This window comes from Chlorella variabilis (genome assembly GCF_000147415.1).
Source record: "Chlorella variabilis unplaced genomic scaffold CHLNCscaffold_11, whole genome shotgun sequence".
Taxonomy (NCBI): Eukaryota; Viridiplantae; Chlorophyta; class Trebouxiophyceae; order Chlorellales; family Chlorellaceae; genus Chlorella; species Chlorella variabilis.
Window position 1 is genome coordinate 1,453,836 of NW_005435077.1, and position 15,053 is coordinate 1,468,888.

Genomic DNA, 15,053 nt, shown 5'->3' on the forward strand with positions numbered 1-15,053 from the left:
GTTTGGCCAGCCCATGCTCCCGTACCGTTGCGTTTCTCCCCAATGCGCCATGCCACTTTGCCAGTCATACACACGTTTCGATGCGTGCCCTGTCAGCTGCTTGCGTTGCATGTCGCCTTGCTCCACCCCTGTTTTATTGCTTTCTCCGCTTTCGCCCGGTTCCCGTCCCGTTTCGGCGGGGAGTCTATGTTGCAAGCTAGTTCTTGCTTTACCAGACTTTAAGCCCACACAAGCACAAGCCATCTCCCGCTTCCAGGACCAGCGCCCCGAGCACCATGCTGCTGAGCTCGTCCATGCGGCTGATCGTCTCCAGCGCATCGCCCGCTGCGTTTGCGAGCTCCTCCTGCCCCTGCGCTGCAGCCAGCTGACTGACCAGCAATGCCACGCTGAGCAAGATTCGTTGCTGGAGCGAGCACATATCGTCGCAAACTGGTGCTGCTCAATCACGTATGCGTTATAGAATGCCAGAAGGGCGGCATGTGCTGCCTGTGGAAGTGCTGGTACATGTGATGACTGGACGCCAGCGTGTCAGCGAAAATGACGGACGGAGAAGAACCCGAGCGGGCGATGTCTATACTCTCCTGCAGGATACCTGTAGCTGTGAAAGACACCTCCAGCTCCTTTACTGTGATCAGCGTGGCCTGGCTCGGGGAAGGCGAGGTGGCGGTACAGGTGTCAGGGGCGCTGGGCAGCACCTTCGCTCCATGGGATTCACAGTGGCAGGCGCGCCCGCGGCATGGCTCAAACCACAAACCTGCAGCCTTCCTTGCATCAGTGTCAATTCTTTTGGAGGCTCATCCCGCCACATTGTCAAGCACCCCTGATCGCTGAGCGGGCGGCAATTTGTGCTGCTGTGGGTTACATGCCACCTTCTGGTGTGACACAGACGATGGTCCACATAGGTGGGTGCAACAGCGGTCTTGCTAGCCCACGCAGACAGCGCTGGGGGCTGGGGCCACATGCTCTGGCAGGGTGCTGCCCTCTGTGTTTGCTCAGTGCAGCGCTGCCTTCTGCTGCGGGCCACGCTAGTGCCGGCAGCCAAAGCTGCGACAGCTGCGGCTGGCACTGTGCGCCAGCCAGCCACCAGCCTGCTCAGCCATCGACCTGCATGTGGTCGGCAGCAGCCGCCGCCGGCGCAGGCGCCGGCGCAGCAGCTGGCTCGGCCTTGACCTCTGGTACTGCCGGGAGCGCCGCTGCTGCAGGCGCCGGCGCCGGCGGGGCCGCGGCGGCGGGCGCCGCCGCCTGCTGCGCCGCCGCAGCTGGCTGCTGGGCGGCCGCGGCGGGCGCAGCGGCAGCTGGGGCGGCGGCCGGCGCAGCGGCGGCGGCGGCAGCGGGGGCAGTGGCCTCGTTGAGGAAAGCCTCGTCGCTGGCGGGGGCGCCGGCCGCGGCTGCAGGGGCAGCCGGCTCGCTGGCGGGGGCTGCAGGTGCTGCCTGCAGAGGTGCACACATGGAAGAGAAGCACGGTGAGCGGGTAGCACAGCCTGAGGCGGCAGCATGGTGCAGGCGTGCGGGCATGCAAAAGGGGCGGGGAGGCTCTCAGGGCGCGGCCGCAGGGGCCTTGCCAATAAACAGTCGACACTCGTCATGCGCGCTTATCAGGCGCGCATTCAGTCCGCCCATCGACACAACTTTCCTCACTGAGCGCTCCCACCATCCGCCACACACACACACACACACACACAGGCAGGCAGGCGGGGCAGCCGGCAGCTATACTGCTCGCCAGCACACAACACACGCAGGCGCGGGGCAGCAGGCAGCGGAAGCTCGGCGCTGCGGCAGGCGCCCGCAGTGCGGCTTCACCGGCATGGCGGGCTCGGAGCCGTGGCTCTGCTCATCCCTGGCCGCCTTCACATCATCCTTCTCGTCGTCCCCAACCTGCAAGGCGCGGCAACGGCGGGGGCGGAGCGCAAGGCAGCCAAGGGCACACGCGGTTGAGGCTCCAGTTTGATTGAAAAGGCGGCACGTGGCCGCTTGCAACAAAAGCAGCTGCCGCATGCGGGCCGGCTGCCATGCGGCTGACAGAGGGCAGGCAGGAGGGCAGGCAGAGGGCAGTCGCCCAGCCAGGGCGCAGGCAGGCGGGGGCGGGCGCTCACATCGTCGTCGCGAGCCACGCGGCGGTCGTCGTAGGCGGCGCCGCCGCCCCGCGCCTCCATCTCCTCCTCGGGCACCTCCTCCTGCGGTTGAGGCAGGTGGGCCAGCGATGAGGGTCGATAAAGAGCAGAGTCGGCGGCGGGAGGTAGGTGGGGAGCAGGCCGGCGAGCTGCGCAGGGTGGGGCACGCCACAGGCGCGGGCCCTCCCTTTGCGCCTCCCTTCCCCAGCTCCTCGATTGCGCCGGCAGGCCCCTGCCCAAGCCTCACCCCGGGCCCAGCCCTGCCCGCTCTTCTGCAGCCAGGACCCCTCTCACCTGCTCGACCTTGGGCGGCACGGGCGCCATCTGGGCGGAGGGCGCGGGCGGCATGGTGGACAGATTCTCCAGTACCGAGGTACGGATGCGGTCCAGGCTCTCCCGCGTGTTGGCGTTCTTCATGTTGGACACTGCAGGGGGGAGGTGGAGCGAGGCAGGGGCAAGGGGCAAGCAGGCAGGCAGGGTAAGGGCGGCGGCAGGGGCCCGGCCAGGTGAGGAGCGCTGAAGAAGCGAGCAGGCAGGGCGCGGCGCAGGGTACAGGTCGCAGGGTGGCGGCCTTGCGCCCGGTGCCACGAACGGTGGTACTGCTGGTACTGCACGGGCACACACCCGCGATGCGCAGGCGGTGGGTGTCCATGAAGTAGTCGTAGTCGCGGTACCCTGCCTCTGGGATCCTGCGGTACCAGAGCAGGCAGGCGCCAGGGCACGAGTTCGGAGCAGGGACGCGACAACCACACAACAGCAGGCCAGCGGGCGGGAGTGCTGCCGGGCAGACTGAAGCCCAGCACGCTTCACCAAGGAGCAGCCATCACGTAAATACACTCTTTCCCTCCCTCCATCCCTCCCACCCACCCACCACCACCACCACCAGCCACCCCAGCGCAGCGCAGTGCGGCTCACTCGTCGGGAAGGTCCAGCCCCAGCAGGCGCCCCGTCTCGTAGCACCAGCACCGCGACACGTTGCGCATCGTGTAGCCGCCGCCGCCCAGCACCAGCAGAGGCACGTTAAAGCGCGCCATGAACTCGATGCAGGCAGAGTGGCCCTGCGGCGGCGGCGGCGGGGGTGGTGGGAGCAGGTGGGCGCGGGTGAGAGGGAGGGGGAGCGTTGAGGACGGGAAGGAATGGTGCGGGAAGGCGGCACGCAGAGGGGAGGCAGGCAACAGAGCCTCATCCCTCCCAAGCGCCTACACACCGCCGCCCCTCCAGTCACACCCCCTCTGTCGCAGCCCCGGACAGCCCGGCTGCGGCCCGACTGAAGGCGCCAGCCCGCCACAGGCCCCACACCGCACCCCTGCAGCCCCTCCCCTTGTGCCGCAAGCCCCCCCGGGCCCACCTGTATGGACAAGTTGAAGCAGCCCAGCTTGTCGCCCGAAAGCGAGTCGGCGCCGCAGCACATGACAATGGCGCCCGGCTGGTACAGCTCCATGACCTGCGGTACAGGACGGCGGTACATCAGCGGCACGTGGTGGCCGTGGGCGAGCCACGTTGGGTGGGGTCTGGCGCCCAGCCGGCAGCCCTGGCGCCCCCTCTGCCAGGCGCTACCGGTTGCGGCGCTCGTCCACTCTGTTAACAGTTGATCTGGCCACCCTCCCCTATATGTCCTGGATGTACATTACGTACTTCACCTCTGGGGGGCACTACTGGATGCGCAACACCCTCACCTTCTGCATGACGGGCTCATACACATACTTGTAGCTCTCGTCGTCCATGCCCTCTTGCAGCGGTACATTCACGCTGTACAGCTTGCCCTCGGCGTGGCCCGTGTCGCCTGCAAGGGTGGGCGCAGGGAGGGTGGGGGCGAGGTGGCAGGGTGGGCGGGGCAAGCGGGGGGGAGCAGGCAGATGGGATGACGAGGCGCGCGGCGGAGCTGCCTGGAAGCTGCCTGGCACGGGCTGGCAGCTGCAGCTCTGAGAAGTGGCCTGCAGCAGGGGCGTGGCTCCCCGAGCAGGCGGCCAACCCCCCGAGGACACCCGCCGCTCCCAGGCTCGCCCACGCCCTGCACCCCCCCTCCCCCCCAGCACGCAGGCAGCGTGCTCTGTGCCCCAGGGCTACGGGCCGTGCGGTGCCGCTCACCCAGCGCTCCCGTCCCCGGGAAGAAGTCTCCGTACTTGTGGAAGGAGACGGTCATGACGCGGTTGGTGGTGTAGAAGGCCTCCTCCACGCCGTCGCCGTGGTGGATGTCGATGTCGACGTACAGCACGCTGCGGGGCGGTACAGGGCGGTACGGTCGTGGTACAGGTGCCAGGTGCCACAGTGAGGGACGGCGCAGCGAGGAGCGGCGCAGGATCGAGGTGCGGGAGGGTGGAGGGGGCGGTGCGGCACGAGTGCAGGGGTCGCTCAGCACGATGTGGGGCAGGGCGGCAGCGCAGGGAGCGGCGCAGGCTGGGAGCAGAGGAGCGGAGGGGACTGCGGCGGCTCCCTGCCCTGCCCAGCCCTCCAAACCCAGGATCTTATAAAAACAAAGGGGTCTACTCACCGCTGGTGCACCTTGAGAAGCTCCAAGATGGCCAGCACGATGTCGTTGATGTAGCAGAAGCCTGCGGTACGGGTGGGCGGCACATGTGCGTCCAGGTGGGCAGTACAGCGGGCAGTACAGGGCGCAAAGACAGCCGGAGCGCCGGCGCGCCTGGCACCCTCAAGAGTGCAGCCACCAAACCAAAGTGGCATCCGGCCCCCAGCCCTCCGCCAAGCCACCGCCACACAGACCATCCCCACCCCTCGCATGCCGAGCCCGCAGGCTCACCGGGGCCACCCACCCGAGGCCTCCCCCTTCTTGGCGTGGTGCATGCCGCCGCTCCAGTTCATCACCACATCCGCCTCCCCCTCATTGATCAGGCTGGCGCCGCCCACGGAGCCGGCGGTGTAGATCTGCACAATGGGGCGCCAGGGCGGTGTGTTGGAAGGAGGGGCAGGCGGACAGGCGCGCGCGGCAGGGCTGGTGCCGCCGCCCCAGCAGCCGCAACACCCGGCATCCGGCCGCCCTGGTGGCAACGGACGCGCTCCCACACACATCGCACTGCCTGAGCAGTACCGCAGGGCAGCAGTACCGGAAGAACCGGAGGACAGCGGAACAGGAACTGCACCCACCTGAAAGTACTCCATCATGCCATCAAACACGGGGCAGTCTGCCTCGCCCACCGGCCCCAGGTTGAAGCGCCGCATCTGCGGAAAGGGGGTGGGCCAAGCGGCAGGCGTGGGGCTCCAGGCGGCGCCTGCTGCTGCCCACTACACCCGGCCCCGTCTCCCGCCGCCAGCGCGGCAGCCCTGCTGCAGCTTAGGCCGCTCCTGGCCCACTGTCAGCCCTGGGGCGCTCAAGGCCCACGCCTGGCTGCACGGCCACACGCCCCCAGTCCCAACCTCCCATTCTCCACCTCCACCTCCCACGGAAAGCACTCGCCCCCCAGCCAACAGGCCCTCCCCCTCCTCCCCCCACCTGCATCATAAACTCCTCCTGGTTCTCAGGCGTGACGCTGGTGAGAAAGTCAACATAGTCTGCAGGAAAGAAACACAGGCAGACAGACCTTTTGGGGCGTGGGGCAGACAGACCTACTGGGGTGTGGGGTGAGGCTGCACCAGCGGCAGCCCGGAGTGTTCTGCACACACGTGCTGGCGGGGGCCTCCTGGCAGCAGGATATGCAGCAGGCTTCCGGGGCACGGGCTGCCCAAACAAGGCAGCTACGCCCACGGCGGCGGCGTGCATGCAGGCCGTCCCGCCGTCGTGCAGGCGGAGCCAGGCGTGTGCCGCAGCCATGCAACCCTACCGCCCCCCACCACGGCCCCCGCGCTCACCGTCGGCATGGAAGTACATGATTTCCTCGCGGCTGCGCGCCCTGGGCCGAATCAGGCGCATCTTCTCGTCCAGCTGGTAGCCCTTCACCAGGTTGGTTGTGAGGCGGTGGCGGTGGGGCCTCATGGGATTCCCGCCGCCATAGTTGTAGTTGCACAGCTCCTCATCGAAGAAGTAGGCAACGTTGCGCTGGGGCTTGGTGACCGGGCCGTCGCTCATGGCGAAGCAAACCAGGCCTCTTACGGGCCCTGGTAGGCGTGCGGGGGCGGGATCGGAGTGCCGGGGGGTCTGGGGCGACCGCCAGAGAGCTTGGTGCCGGTGATCGGGTGGGGGTGGCCTGGGAAATGTTCCAAGGGGCGCTGCGGCAGCAGAGGGCGGTTGGTAGAGCAGGAGGGGGGACTGTGCCCTGCATCACGCCCAAGACCCCGCCTGCGAAGCACGGGGGCAGCAGAGCACAGCACAGCACGGGCTCATCCCCTCGGCGGCCTTCTCATCCCCCGTGCTTATGCCACATTACAGAATGGACAGCAGAGCGCCGCAGAGCAGGGGGCAAATGCCTGGCGGCTGCAAGGGGGGTCTGCCCATTGCCACCGCCGCACCCAGGCTGCCGCTTCCGCCTCCTCAGGGCAAATTCAGCTGGATCTTGTGGCAGCGCTGCCCCTCTTCCACCCCCTCGTCCGCTGCCAGTGCTGCCGCCGCCCGCTGCGCTGTGGGGCACTTCTGGAAGCAGGGCGTCGAGAAGGCGGCATCTTGCGCCTCGGGCGGCGGCGTCTTGCCAAAGCTGCAACAGACCCACAGGGGACCAACAACAGGGAGGCCCGGATTTCGGTCAGTGGCACGACGGCAACGAAGGCAAGACATAGCCACACAGCTGCTTTCACCTCTGCCGCTTGCGCCTTGGCCGGCTTGCTGCTGCCTGTTGTGCTGCGCAGCTGCAGAAGCGAGGAAGCCACGGCTGCTTGGCCTCACCTGAACTGGCAGGAGAAGTCTTCGTAGTTGGGCTTCATCTCCAGCGGCAGGCCCATGTGGCGCTGGAAGAACTCCTGGGTGGGCACCTGCAGGCGACCAGCACCTCGTCTGTTGCTCGTTATTGTTATGCAACCATGCGCACTGCCGGTGCGTAGCCTAACAGCCATCCTGCCAGCGGTTGGCTGCCGGGCCTGAGCGGCAGGCTGCCGCGCGCGGCACCCTGCTCCGGCGGCAGCGCACCTTGCAGGAGTTGATGCAGACCGAGGCGCAGGCAGCCTCCTCCAGGTAGCGGCACCTGCGGGGACACAAGCCACAGCAGGACAGCGCACCCCACATGCACGGGGGCCGAGGGCAGGGCCTGGGGCAAGGCCCATCGGGTGGACACACTGCTGCCAAGGGGCAGGCAGGAGAGGTGAACAGGCAGGGCCAGGGAGCACTCGGCAGGCAGGAAGACCCGAGCGCCTGGGTGGCAGCCCGCCCGCCTCCCCGGCTCGCGCACCGCTTGACGAGCACGCCGTGCCCGGCCCCCATCCTGCCGCCGTCGATCTCCACGTCGTTCACCTCGCACTCTCCCATCAGCCACTGGCAGGTCATCCAGGTGGCCCATGCATTGAGCTGCGCTCATAAAAACATAGGGGAAGGGTCAGGTGGGCAAGCAGTGGAACGGGGTGCCGGTGCTGTTGGTGTGGCGAGCAGCCAGGCTGGTGCTTGGGAGGGTTTGGAGCCATCGGCGCAGCGGCCACGCTGCCAACCCAAGCAGCGGCCCTCACCTGGCAGGACAGCCCCGGCATGGGCTTCGAAAACATCACAGCAAAGGCCGGGGGAAGCCAGCCGGGGAACAGCGAACGCAGGATGCCGACCGTCGCCTCCTGGGTGCCACGCGGGCTGGAGTGCTGTGCGTTGAGGCGGCGGGTGAGATCAATGATGGCCGCGTAACTGAAAACACAGGGAGGGAGGGGAGGGGATGCAGCCGCAGGGATGCGCTGGCCACAGCAGAAATCTGTGCCTGCTGCTGCACTGCGATCAGCTGGTGGCCCGGCTGCGGGTGCACCCGGCAGGCGGCCACCCACCCTTCCTGCTGCGAGTCGCTGCCGATGGCCTGAACCATGCGGCCGCGGAACAGGCTGTAGACGGCACGGTTGAGGGGCTGGGTATCGATGGCCGAGTAGTCTGGCGGGGGCGAGGCAGGCCCGGCCGCCGCCAGGCCATCCAGCAGTGGCAGCCGCCCCGCCGACCCCTCTGCCGCTGCGGCAGCTGCAGCCGGCCTGCAGCGCCTGCAGCCCTGCCGCCGCCTGGGACTGCTGGTCGGGAAAGGCGAAAAGCGGGCGCCTGCTGCTCTGCTGTGTCGGGTCGAGCTGCTGCCGGAGGCCCAGTTTGGAGTGCACCGAAGGCTGCTGCAGACCTCCATTTCGGGCGTGCTCGACTGGAAGGTCGCAATTGGAGCGATTGCAAGGTCTCCAGACTTCCGATGAGCCCATTTCAGCCACCCCCGCCAGCCTGGCGGTCTGCCCTGCGTATGAAATCATGAGCCGGCCATCAAGCCAGGCGAACATACCAATCTCTTGGGTATCGCCGGAAGGTGCTCGTGGCTGCAGGGCAGGCACGATGCCGCCCGTGGCGGCACCCGCCGCCATTCTGCCGCCAATAGCGGCCCGCGCGTGCCAGCCCGCTCGTGCGAAGCATTCAACGCGTGCCTGCAGATTGCCGCAGCGCAGGCGGCCGCCACAGCGGCCGAGGGCGCTGCCCGCCGAGGCCCTCGACGCGCTGCCGACAGCTGCCACCCTGGCGGCCACCGCCTCGCTGCTGACGGCGCTGTGGCTGCGCCGGGCAGACGGCAGCGCAGCTGGGGCAGCAGCCGGCTCGGAGGCTGCAGGGGCTGCCGCGCAGGGGCAGTCGGAGAGCTCTGCGGCAGCCGCAGAAACGCCCACCAGCGTTGAGGGCATCTGGGCGGCGGCATGGCAGGCCTTTGCTCCCCCTCCTGCCCAGCAGCAGCACGGTGCAGCAGGGCATGGAGCAGCAAACGACAGCGGCATAGCAGCCGGTTCTGAGGCAGTTCTGCAGGCAGGCGATGCTGCAGAGCAACCAGAGGAGCAGCAGGAGGGCGAGGATGAGGCACTGGCTGCAGGAGACGGCGGCTTGCAGCGCACGCCTGTGCTGCTACTGCAGGTGCGCTTGGCGGCGTGGTGGCAGCATGCAAGCTGGGTGCCGGTGCTGGGGTTGCCGCTGCAGCCAGTCTGCACCCCTCCCCACCTGCCGCCGCTTTGCAGCGCAGCAAAACACCATTGTCCGCCCCGTGTGATGTGCCGCAGGGCATACGCAGCGCCGACCGAAGCCGCCTGCTGGCCCTCTGCCTGGCAGCGCTGGAGGCGCAGGTGGCGGCGCTGCCAGCTGGCGCGGGGCTGCTGGCCGGCTCGGCAGCGCAGTGGCGCCAGCTCAGCACCGCGCTGCTGGCGCTCTCCAGCGTGGCTGCGGCGGCCGCCTGGCTGGGCTATGTGCCCGAGCAGCTGCTGGAGGGAGCGGCCAGGAAGCTGAGGGCGGCAGACCCGGCGGTACTGCAGGCCGCCGGCCTGGCGGCGGCGGCAGCAGGAGTGCAGCAGCAGGCCGCCGCGGCTGCCATGGCAGCGGCAGCAGACGGCGCCGCAAAGAGCAACGCCAGCAGCGCAGCTGGCGGTACTGGGACGGATGAGGGCGGCGGCGGCGGGGAGGCCAGCGATGGTACCACAGTAGATTGGTACTGCCTGGGGGAGAAGCTGCAGCTGTACAGCAGCGTGCTGCGCCTGCTCACCTGCAGCTCCATCGACCAGCAGCAGTGGGAGCAGCAGGGTGGTGTGGGAGGAGCGGCGGGGCTGGGGCTGCCGGCACCGGGGCAGGCAGCTGCCACAGCAGCAGACGGAGCAGGAGACAGAGGAGGAGAGGCAGCAGGCAGCACCAGCGGACCGTTCACGGGAGAGCCTCCAGGCGCAGGGGAGCAGCAGGCAGCTGGCCTGGCCGCAAGCAGCGGCGCCGGCGGGCTGGCCAGGAGCCAGGCGCTGCTGCTGCTGCGGCAGCAGCAGGAGCAGGGCGGCTCGCTCGGCAGCATCAGGTGTGATGGCGCTGCTGCTGGGTAGGGGCTGGCTCTTGCAAGCTGCCGACCGCCTCCTGGGCAGCTGCCGGTGCCGGGAGGCCAGAAGCAGCCTCCCACCAGCCCCGCCGCTGTGCATGCTGTGCCTGCAGGGGGTGGCGGGCCACAGCCGCGGGCACGCGCAGCGACTCCCAGCTTCTCGCCCTTGCGCCTGTGGTCCTGCAAGACATGGCGGTGATGGCTGCAGACGCTGTGGCTGCCGCCTACCTAGGCGACGCGTCCACGGCCGGCCCCACGCTGGCAGCCGCCGCAGCCGCCGCCGCGGTGGCGCCGCCTCCTCGCGGCGACGGTGGGGCGGACACAGGCGCGGGCGCCCCAGCTGGCGGCATCCCGGCAGCGGATCGCCAGCCGCAGCGGCAGCAGCAGCAGCAGGCTGCTGCACGGGGGCGGGGCAGCTGGTGGCGCCGCGGCACCCAAGCAGCCTCTGCAGCGGCTCCCAGCGGCGGCGGCGGCAGCCAAGCAGAGGCGTTGCAGCGAGCAGCAGCTGCCGCGGCCGGTGGCTCTGCTGCCACCGTGGGCCCTGCCGCCGCGGGGAGCCGTCTCGGCAGCCCCGACAGCCCGAGCAACGGCGCCGGTGGTGCCGGCAGCGGCGGCGGCAGCCCTCTCGAGTCCGGCTGGTGGCCCACCTTTGTGCACGCCCAGCTGGCCAGCACGCGCCAGCTGCAGCGCTTTGCCAACAGAGTGGCGCTCAACCGCTGGGTGGAGGTGCGCATGGGCGGGCGGCCGCCTCCTGTCACAGCTCCTCCTGCTGCCGAGCCCGGCATGGCCTGCCTGCGCAGGCTTGCACCGCACACCCAACGACGCGCACACGCATGTGCCAAGGCGCACACTTTTGCCCTCACCGACGCACTCACCACCTTTGCCACGACCTGCACCGCCATGCCACCACTGCCCAACCCCCGCCTACTGCCCGCCCTGCTGACTGCTTTTACCGCCTGCCCTGCTTACTACCCGTACCGCCCGTACCGCCTGCAGCGCAACTACCGAGGCGTGGCCGACATTTACGAGGACCGGCTGCGCCTGTTTGGCATCGCGCGCGGCGGGCGGGCGCTGGCGGCGCGCGCCGCGCCCATGAAGCGCACCCCTGAGCTGGGGCGCCTCACGGGGCTGCGCTATGCAGGTGCGCTCAGGGCAGGCGGGAGCTCAGGCGGCCTGCTGCAGCTGGGGAGGGGAGGGGGTGCAGGAGCGGCGTTGGGAGGGCCTCAGCCGAGCGCATCAACCTCCTGGTGCGGCCCCGCGGCGTGCCTCTGCCGCCTCCACACACCTCTGCCCCTGACGCACCCACGTGTCCCCCTGCCCTCCCTCCCGCCCGCCCGCAGCCAGCCTGCTCCTGGAGGCTGTAGACCTGCTGGCGCCGCTGCTGCGCGCGCTGTGGTCGCGTGCCACGTCAGCGGCCAGCTGGCTGGTGGTGCGGGCGGTGGGCGAGGCGGTGGCGCTCTTCCGCCGAGGAATCCAGCTGGGCGGCAAGGGTGCAGCACCCGGGGGCGCCTCGGGGCAGCAGGGCGAGCCGCGGCAGCGGCAGCAGTGGGAGGAGCAGGAGCCTTCGCAGCGGGCCGCCGCAGGCAGGGCCTTGCGGGCGCGGCGGCAGCAGCGAGGCGGCGGGGCACGGGGCCCTGGGGCTGGCACTGCTGCATCTGGCTGGGCCTGGCAGCCATAGCACTGCCCTTGCCAGCCGTGACTCCAGCAATAAACTTGCATTTGATGGTGTGAGAAGCATGAGCGGAAGAGGCAGGGGCAAGTGGGTGCCGCGCAACGGTCGGAAGGTGCGCCCTACCGGTCAAACAGGTTCCAGGTCAGCGACGGGCAGCCGCACTCGCGCCTGGCGAGAGCCGCCCACCGCAGCTCGCCATCACAGCCCCGCTCCTGGCGGCGGCGCTGGAGGTCTTGGAAGTCCTCGCGCCCACACGCCTCTTGCACAAACCTGACGCGCCTGAGCGCCGGCAGCTCTGCCATCGCCTCCAGCTTTGCATCCCGATCCTCCTCCATCACATGCCAGTCTGCAAATGCATCGACATCGTTCGGCAGGCTTGCCACCAGGGTGTGCAGGCGCGCCAGCCCCGACAGCGCCGCCGCAGGGTAGGTGGCGGACCCCAGGTGGAGCACCTCCAGGGAGGTCAGCAGGCTGAGCTCTTCCGGCATGTCGGTAATGTCGCTGCCGCAGTCCAGGCTGGTCAGCCCGGTCAGGGCCGAGAGGCTGCTGCGCACGACGAACGCGTTGAACAGGGTGTCCTGTGCGTACTCCAGGCAGGTGAAGGACAGCTGGCGCAGGCTGCCCAGGCCGCCGAGGTGCAGGGGGCGGGTGGGGAAGCACCCCAGGTTGAGAACGGCCAGCCGCGAGAGGCGCTCCACCACCGAGCAGTCCACCTCCTTGGCCCAGAGGCCCTCGGGGGCCGATGGCCAGCTCCAGCTGCCGCAGCTGCGTGGCAGCTGCCAGGGCGGCGGGCACCACGGGGTGGCGCACCTCCGAGCTCACCTCCAGCTGCAGCTGCATCAGGCTGGGCGGCAGGCAGCCGGCCTCCAGCTCCAACTTGTGCTCCGACCCTGCCAGCAGCAGCACCTCGAGGCGCGGCAGGCGAGCCAGGTGCGTGGTGACGTGCAGCCAGCCGCTCCCCAGGGTGATCCCGAGATGGCGCAGCGCCCGCAGCTCTGCCACCCATGGCCCCACCTGCGCGCACAGCGGCGGAGGCTGTTTGCAGCGGCGGCAGTTCAACCGAGCCCTGTGCGGCAGCATCTCGGGCGCCGCTGCGGCACAGGCTGCCGCGGCGCGTCGCCCCGAGGCAACGACCGATGCACAGGCGTGCCTGCAGGCATGGCGCGATGGACCGGTCGAGGCCCCACGGGGGCGGGCGCAGCAGCCACGGCTCGTAGAATATCTCCAGAGTTTCCAGGCAGGCGCCCAGGGCTACCGCCGTCGCAACCGCCTCGGAGCACTTTCAGGAGGCCAGCCGGCTGCCGTCGCGCTCGTCGCCCTCCTCAGATGCAAGCTCGATACCCAGGCGCTGCACGCGGCGCGGCTGGCGCTGGCCGTCGGGGCCGCAGGGGGCGCGTGCGGGGCGCGCCCAGGCGGCCAGGGACAGCAGGCCAGACGTGTCTGCTTCCGCCTGCGGCGCCAGAGGAGCAGGGTGTGTTCGTGGGTGTGACGGCCGGCGAACCGAAGCGGCTGCCGGCAGGCGCAGCACCCGCCAGCCGGCCGGCACCAGCGGCGCACCTGCACGTGCCGCCACGGGACCGTGCTGGCGTCTCCCGCTGCCTTCAGCCAAGTCGTGGCCGACTCGAATGCCTTCCTGCGGGCAAGGTCAGGAAGGAGTGGGGTGACGTGCGGGGCCCTGCCGGCATCCGGCACCGCCGTTGAGCACAGGCAAGACAGGGAGAGGTAAAGCTCCTTCCCGAGGAGGAACATGGCCTGTCCAGTTGCGCACCTGTCGTCTGTGCCCAGCTGGCTGCTAATCAGCCCAAGCACGTCCGGGGCAGCCCTCGGAACAGCTGCGCGGCACGGGCGGCATGTCTCCTGGCCTGCTGGCCCCTGGTATCCACCATTCAACACGTGTTGCTGTGGCTGGGCTGAGATGTCTGCAGCCAGCAGCCGAGGGGATTGCTGGAAAATGCAGCCGCAAGGAGGAGGCGGGCGGCTGGCGCCCGGGAGCGGTCTACGCTGCGTCCCTGGCGGACCGCCGCACAACCCAACCCCGCGCAGTCGCGGGCGACAACCATGGGCCCTGTGCACCTTGCATGCGTCCCGGAGCTTTCCTGGGGGCTTCCGCGGGCTCCGACAGGTGTTGCGCCGCGAGGTTTCGCTACTGGAGCCAGGACGCGCTGATAAGTGTGGTAACGAGGTGCTGGCGGCAGATTGTATGGGTGAGGGATGACGAGCAGGAAGGTGATGGCCCCTCCCGCCACCGCCCTATGTGGAGGGCGCATGGCGCCACGTCATGAGGCGCCTGCTTTTGCCCTGCGCCATCACTGCACATGTGGTATGGGGCCATTCTGCAGCGCCATCCAAATGAGATGGATGCACCCTGCGCATCGAGGCCTGGCACCAGACTACCGCCAGCCCGCTCCGGCTGCGTTCTCCCGTCGCACCACGCTGGGCATTAACCAGGGCGTCACGCAGCATGGCGATTTGTCGCTGCATCCATGAATGACACATGCCCTGAATAGGTTCCCTTCAGCCCAGCCCCATCATTTGCCAGCCCACTGGGCGGCCACAAACATGCATGCCGTCGCATGTACAGTAGCATGCGCCGACACTTAGCCTGTGCCTCCCTGCGAGGCTGCCTCCGGCTTGAACCTTCTCCGCATGTATCGTGCCGCATTTCAGCATCAGTAACTCGAGCAGGAGGCAGCCAGGAGAGCGGTATTTGCGCCCGGTCAACTGCCCCTTTCCAGCACTCTCAAGTCCCGGCTACCAAACCCCGACCGAATAGCCTCCACATCCTTCTATCGACGGGGAACACCAACAGCCATGCAGGCCTCCAACAGCTGCGCCGTGCGGGGCAGCCCCCTAGCGTGCAGGGCGCCCCAGCCGGTGCGGGCGGGGCGGCGCAGCGTGCAGGTGCGATGGCAAGCTGGCAACATCGTGGGGGTGTCACTCATGTGCCAGGCACCGCCGCTGCGGCTCCCGGCATCGGGTGGGGTTGCTGTCATGGCGGCGCGGTGCTCCAGCCGCCCTGCGGCTGCACCAGCATGCATGGGAGAGGTGCAGCAATGCATCGGTGCATGCATGGTGGGCCGCCAGCCCGGGGCCCTGCCGCCGCCGCGGCCGCCTCCGCCGGTGCTTGGGAAGCGCTGCGCTGCATCCTCCCTGGCCCAATCGGTGCCGCATTTTGCTGATGATCGCCCAGCTGCCTGCACAGAGGCAGCGAGCCGGTGGAATCGTGCCCGTCCCACTGGCGGTACCTCCTGCTGCCTATACCATGCCGCACCCAGTAGCCACTGGCCTGCCACAGCCGCTCTGCTTGCCTGCCTGCCTGCCTGCCTGCCTGCAGGTCACAGCCAAGAAGGTTGCCGACGGTCCCAAAGTGGCCATCGTGGGCGTGACCGGCGGTGAGCT

The 15,053-nt window shown here is 69.1% G+C and overlaps 4 protein-coding genes across 4 annotated transcripts in view; 2 read left to right on the top strand and 2 right to left on the bottom strand.

The window, feature by feature from the left end:
- Positions 1-2,354: 2,354 nt before the first annotated feature.
- Positions 2,355-6,132, bottom strand: CHLNCDRAFT_23482 (hypothetical protein; the record flags this gene model as incomplete). Its single annotated transcript, XM_005847463.1, has 11 exons — positions 2,355-2,536; positions 2,736-2,800; positions 3,027-3,169; positions 3,460-3,555; positions 3,788-3,894; positions 4,200-4,327; positions 4,603-4,663; positions 4,883-4,994; positions 5,214-5,288; positions 5,560-5,618; positions 5,916-6,132. The coding sequence occupies 11 exons, from the start codon at positions 6,130-6,132 to the stop codon at positions 2,355-2,357; spliced, it is 1,245 nt and encodes a 414-aa protein (XP_005847525.1).
- A 402-nt stretch (positions 6,133-6,534) lies between these two features.
- Positions 6,535-8,290, bottom strand: CHLNCDRAFT_134573 (hypothetical protein; the record flags this gene model as incomplete). The annotated part of the gene is made up of 7 exons (XM_005847464.1): positions 6,535-6,694; positions 6,883-6,968; positions 7,123-7,177; positions 7,382-7,464; positions 7,653-7,818; positions 7,953-8,147; positions 8,268-8,290. 7 exons carry the CDS (start codon positions 8,288-8,290, stop codon positions 6,535-6,537), a joined length of 768 nt encoding a protein of 255 aa, XP_005847526.1.
- Positions 8,291-8,487: 197 nt separating this feature from the next.
- On the top strand, positions 8,488-11,660 carry CHLNCDRAFT_52665 (hypothetical protein; the record flags this gene model as incomplete). Its single annotated transcript, XM_005847288.1, has 5 exons — positions 8,488-9,048; positions 9,150-9,964; positions 10,096-10,708; positions 10,979-11,123; positions 11,323-11,660. The coding sequence occupies 5 exons, from the start codon at positions 8,488-8,490 to the stop codon at positions 11,658-11,660; spliced, it is 2,472 nt and encodes an 823-aa protein (XP_005847350.1).
- A 2,805-nt stretch (positions 11,661-14,465) lies between these two features.
- Positions 14,466-15,053, top strand: part of CHLNCDRAFT_134577 (hypothetical protein) — a gene marked incomplete at both ends in the record, with an annotated part of 3,387 nt that continues 2,799 nt past the window's right edge. Inside the window, 2 exons of the mRNA XM_005847289.1 lie at positions 14,466-14,555; positions 14,989-15,046. Of these exons, the coding sequence (XP_005847351.1) occupies positions 14,466-14,555; positions 14,989-15,046 (148 nt within the window). The remainder of the gene's footprint in view (positions 14,556-14,988; positions 15,047-15,053) is intronic.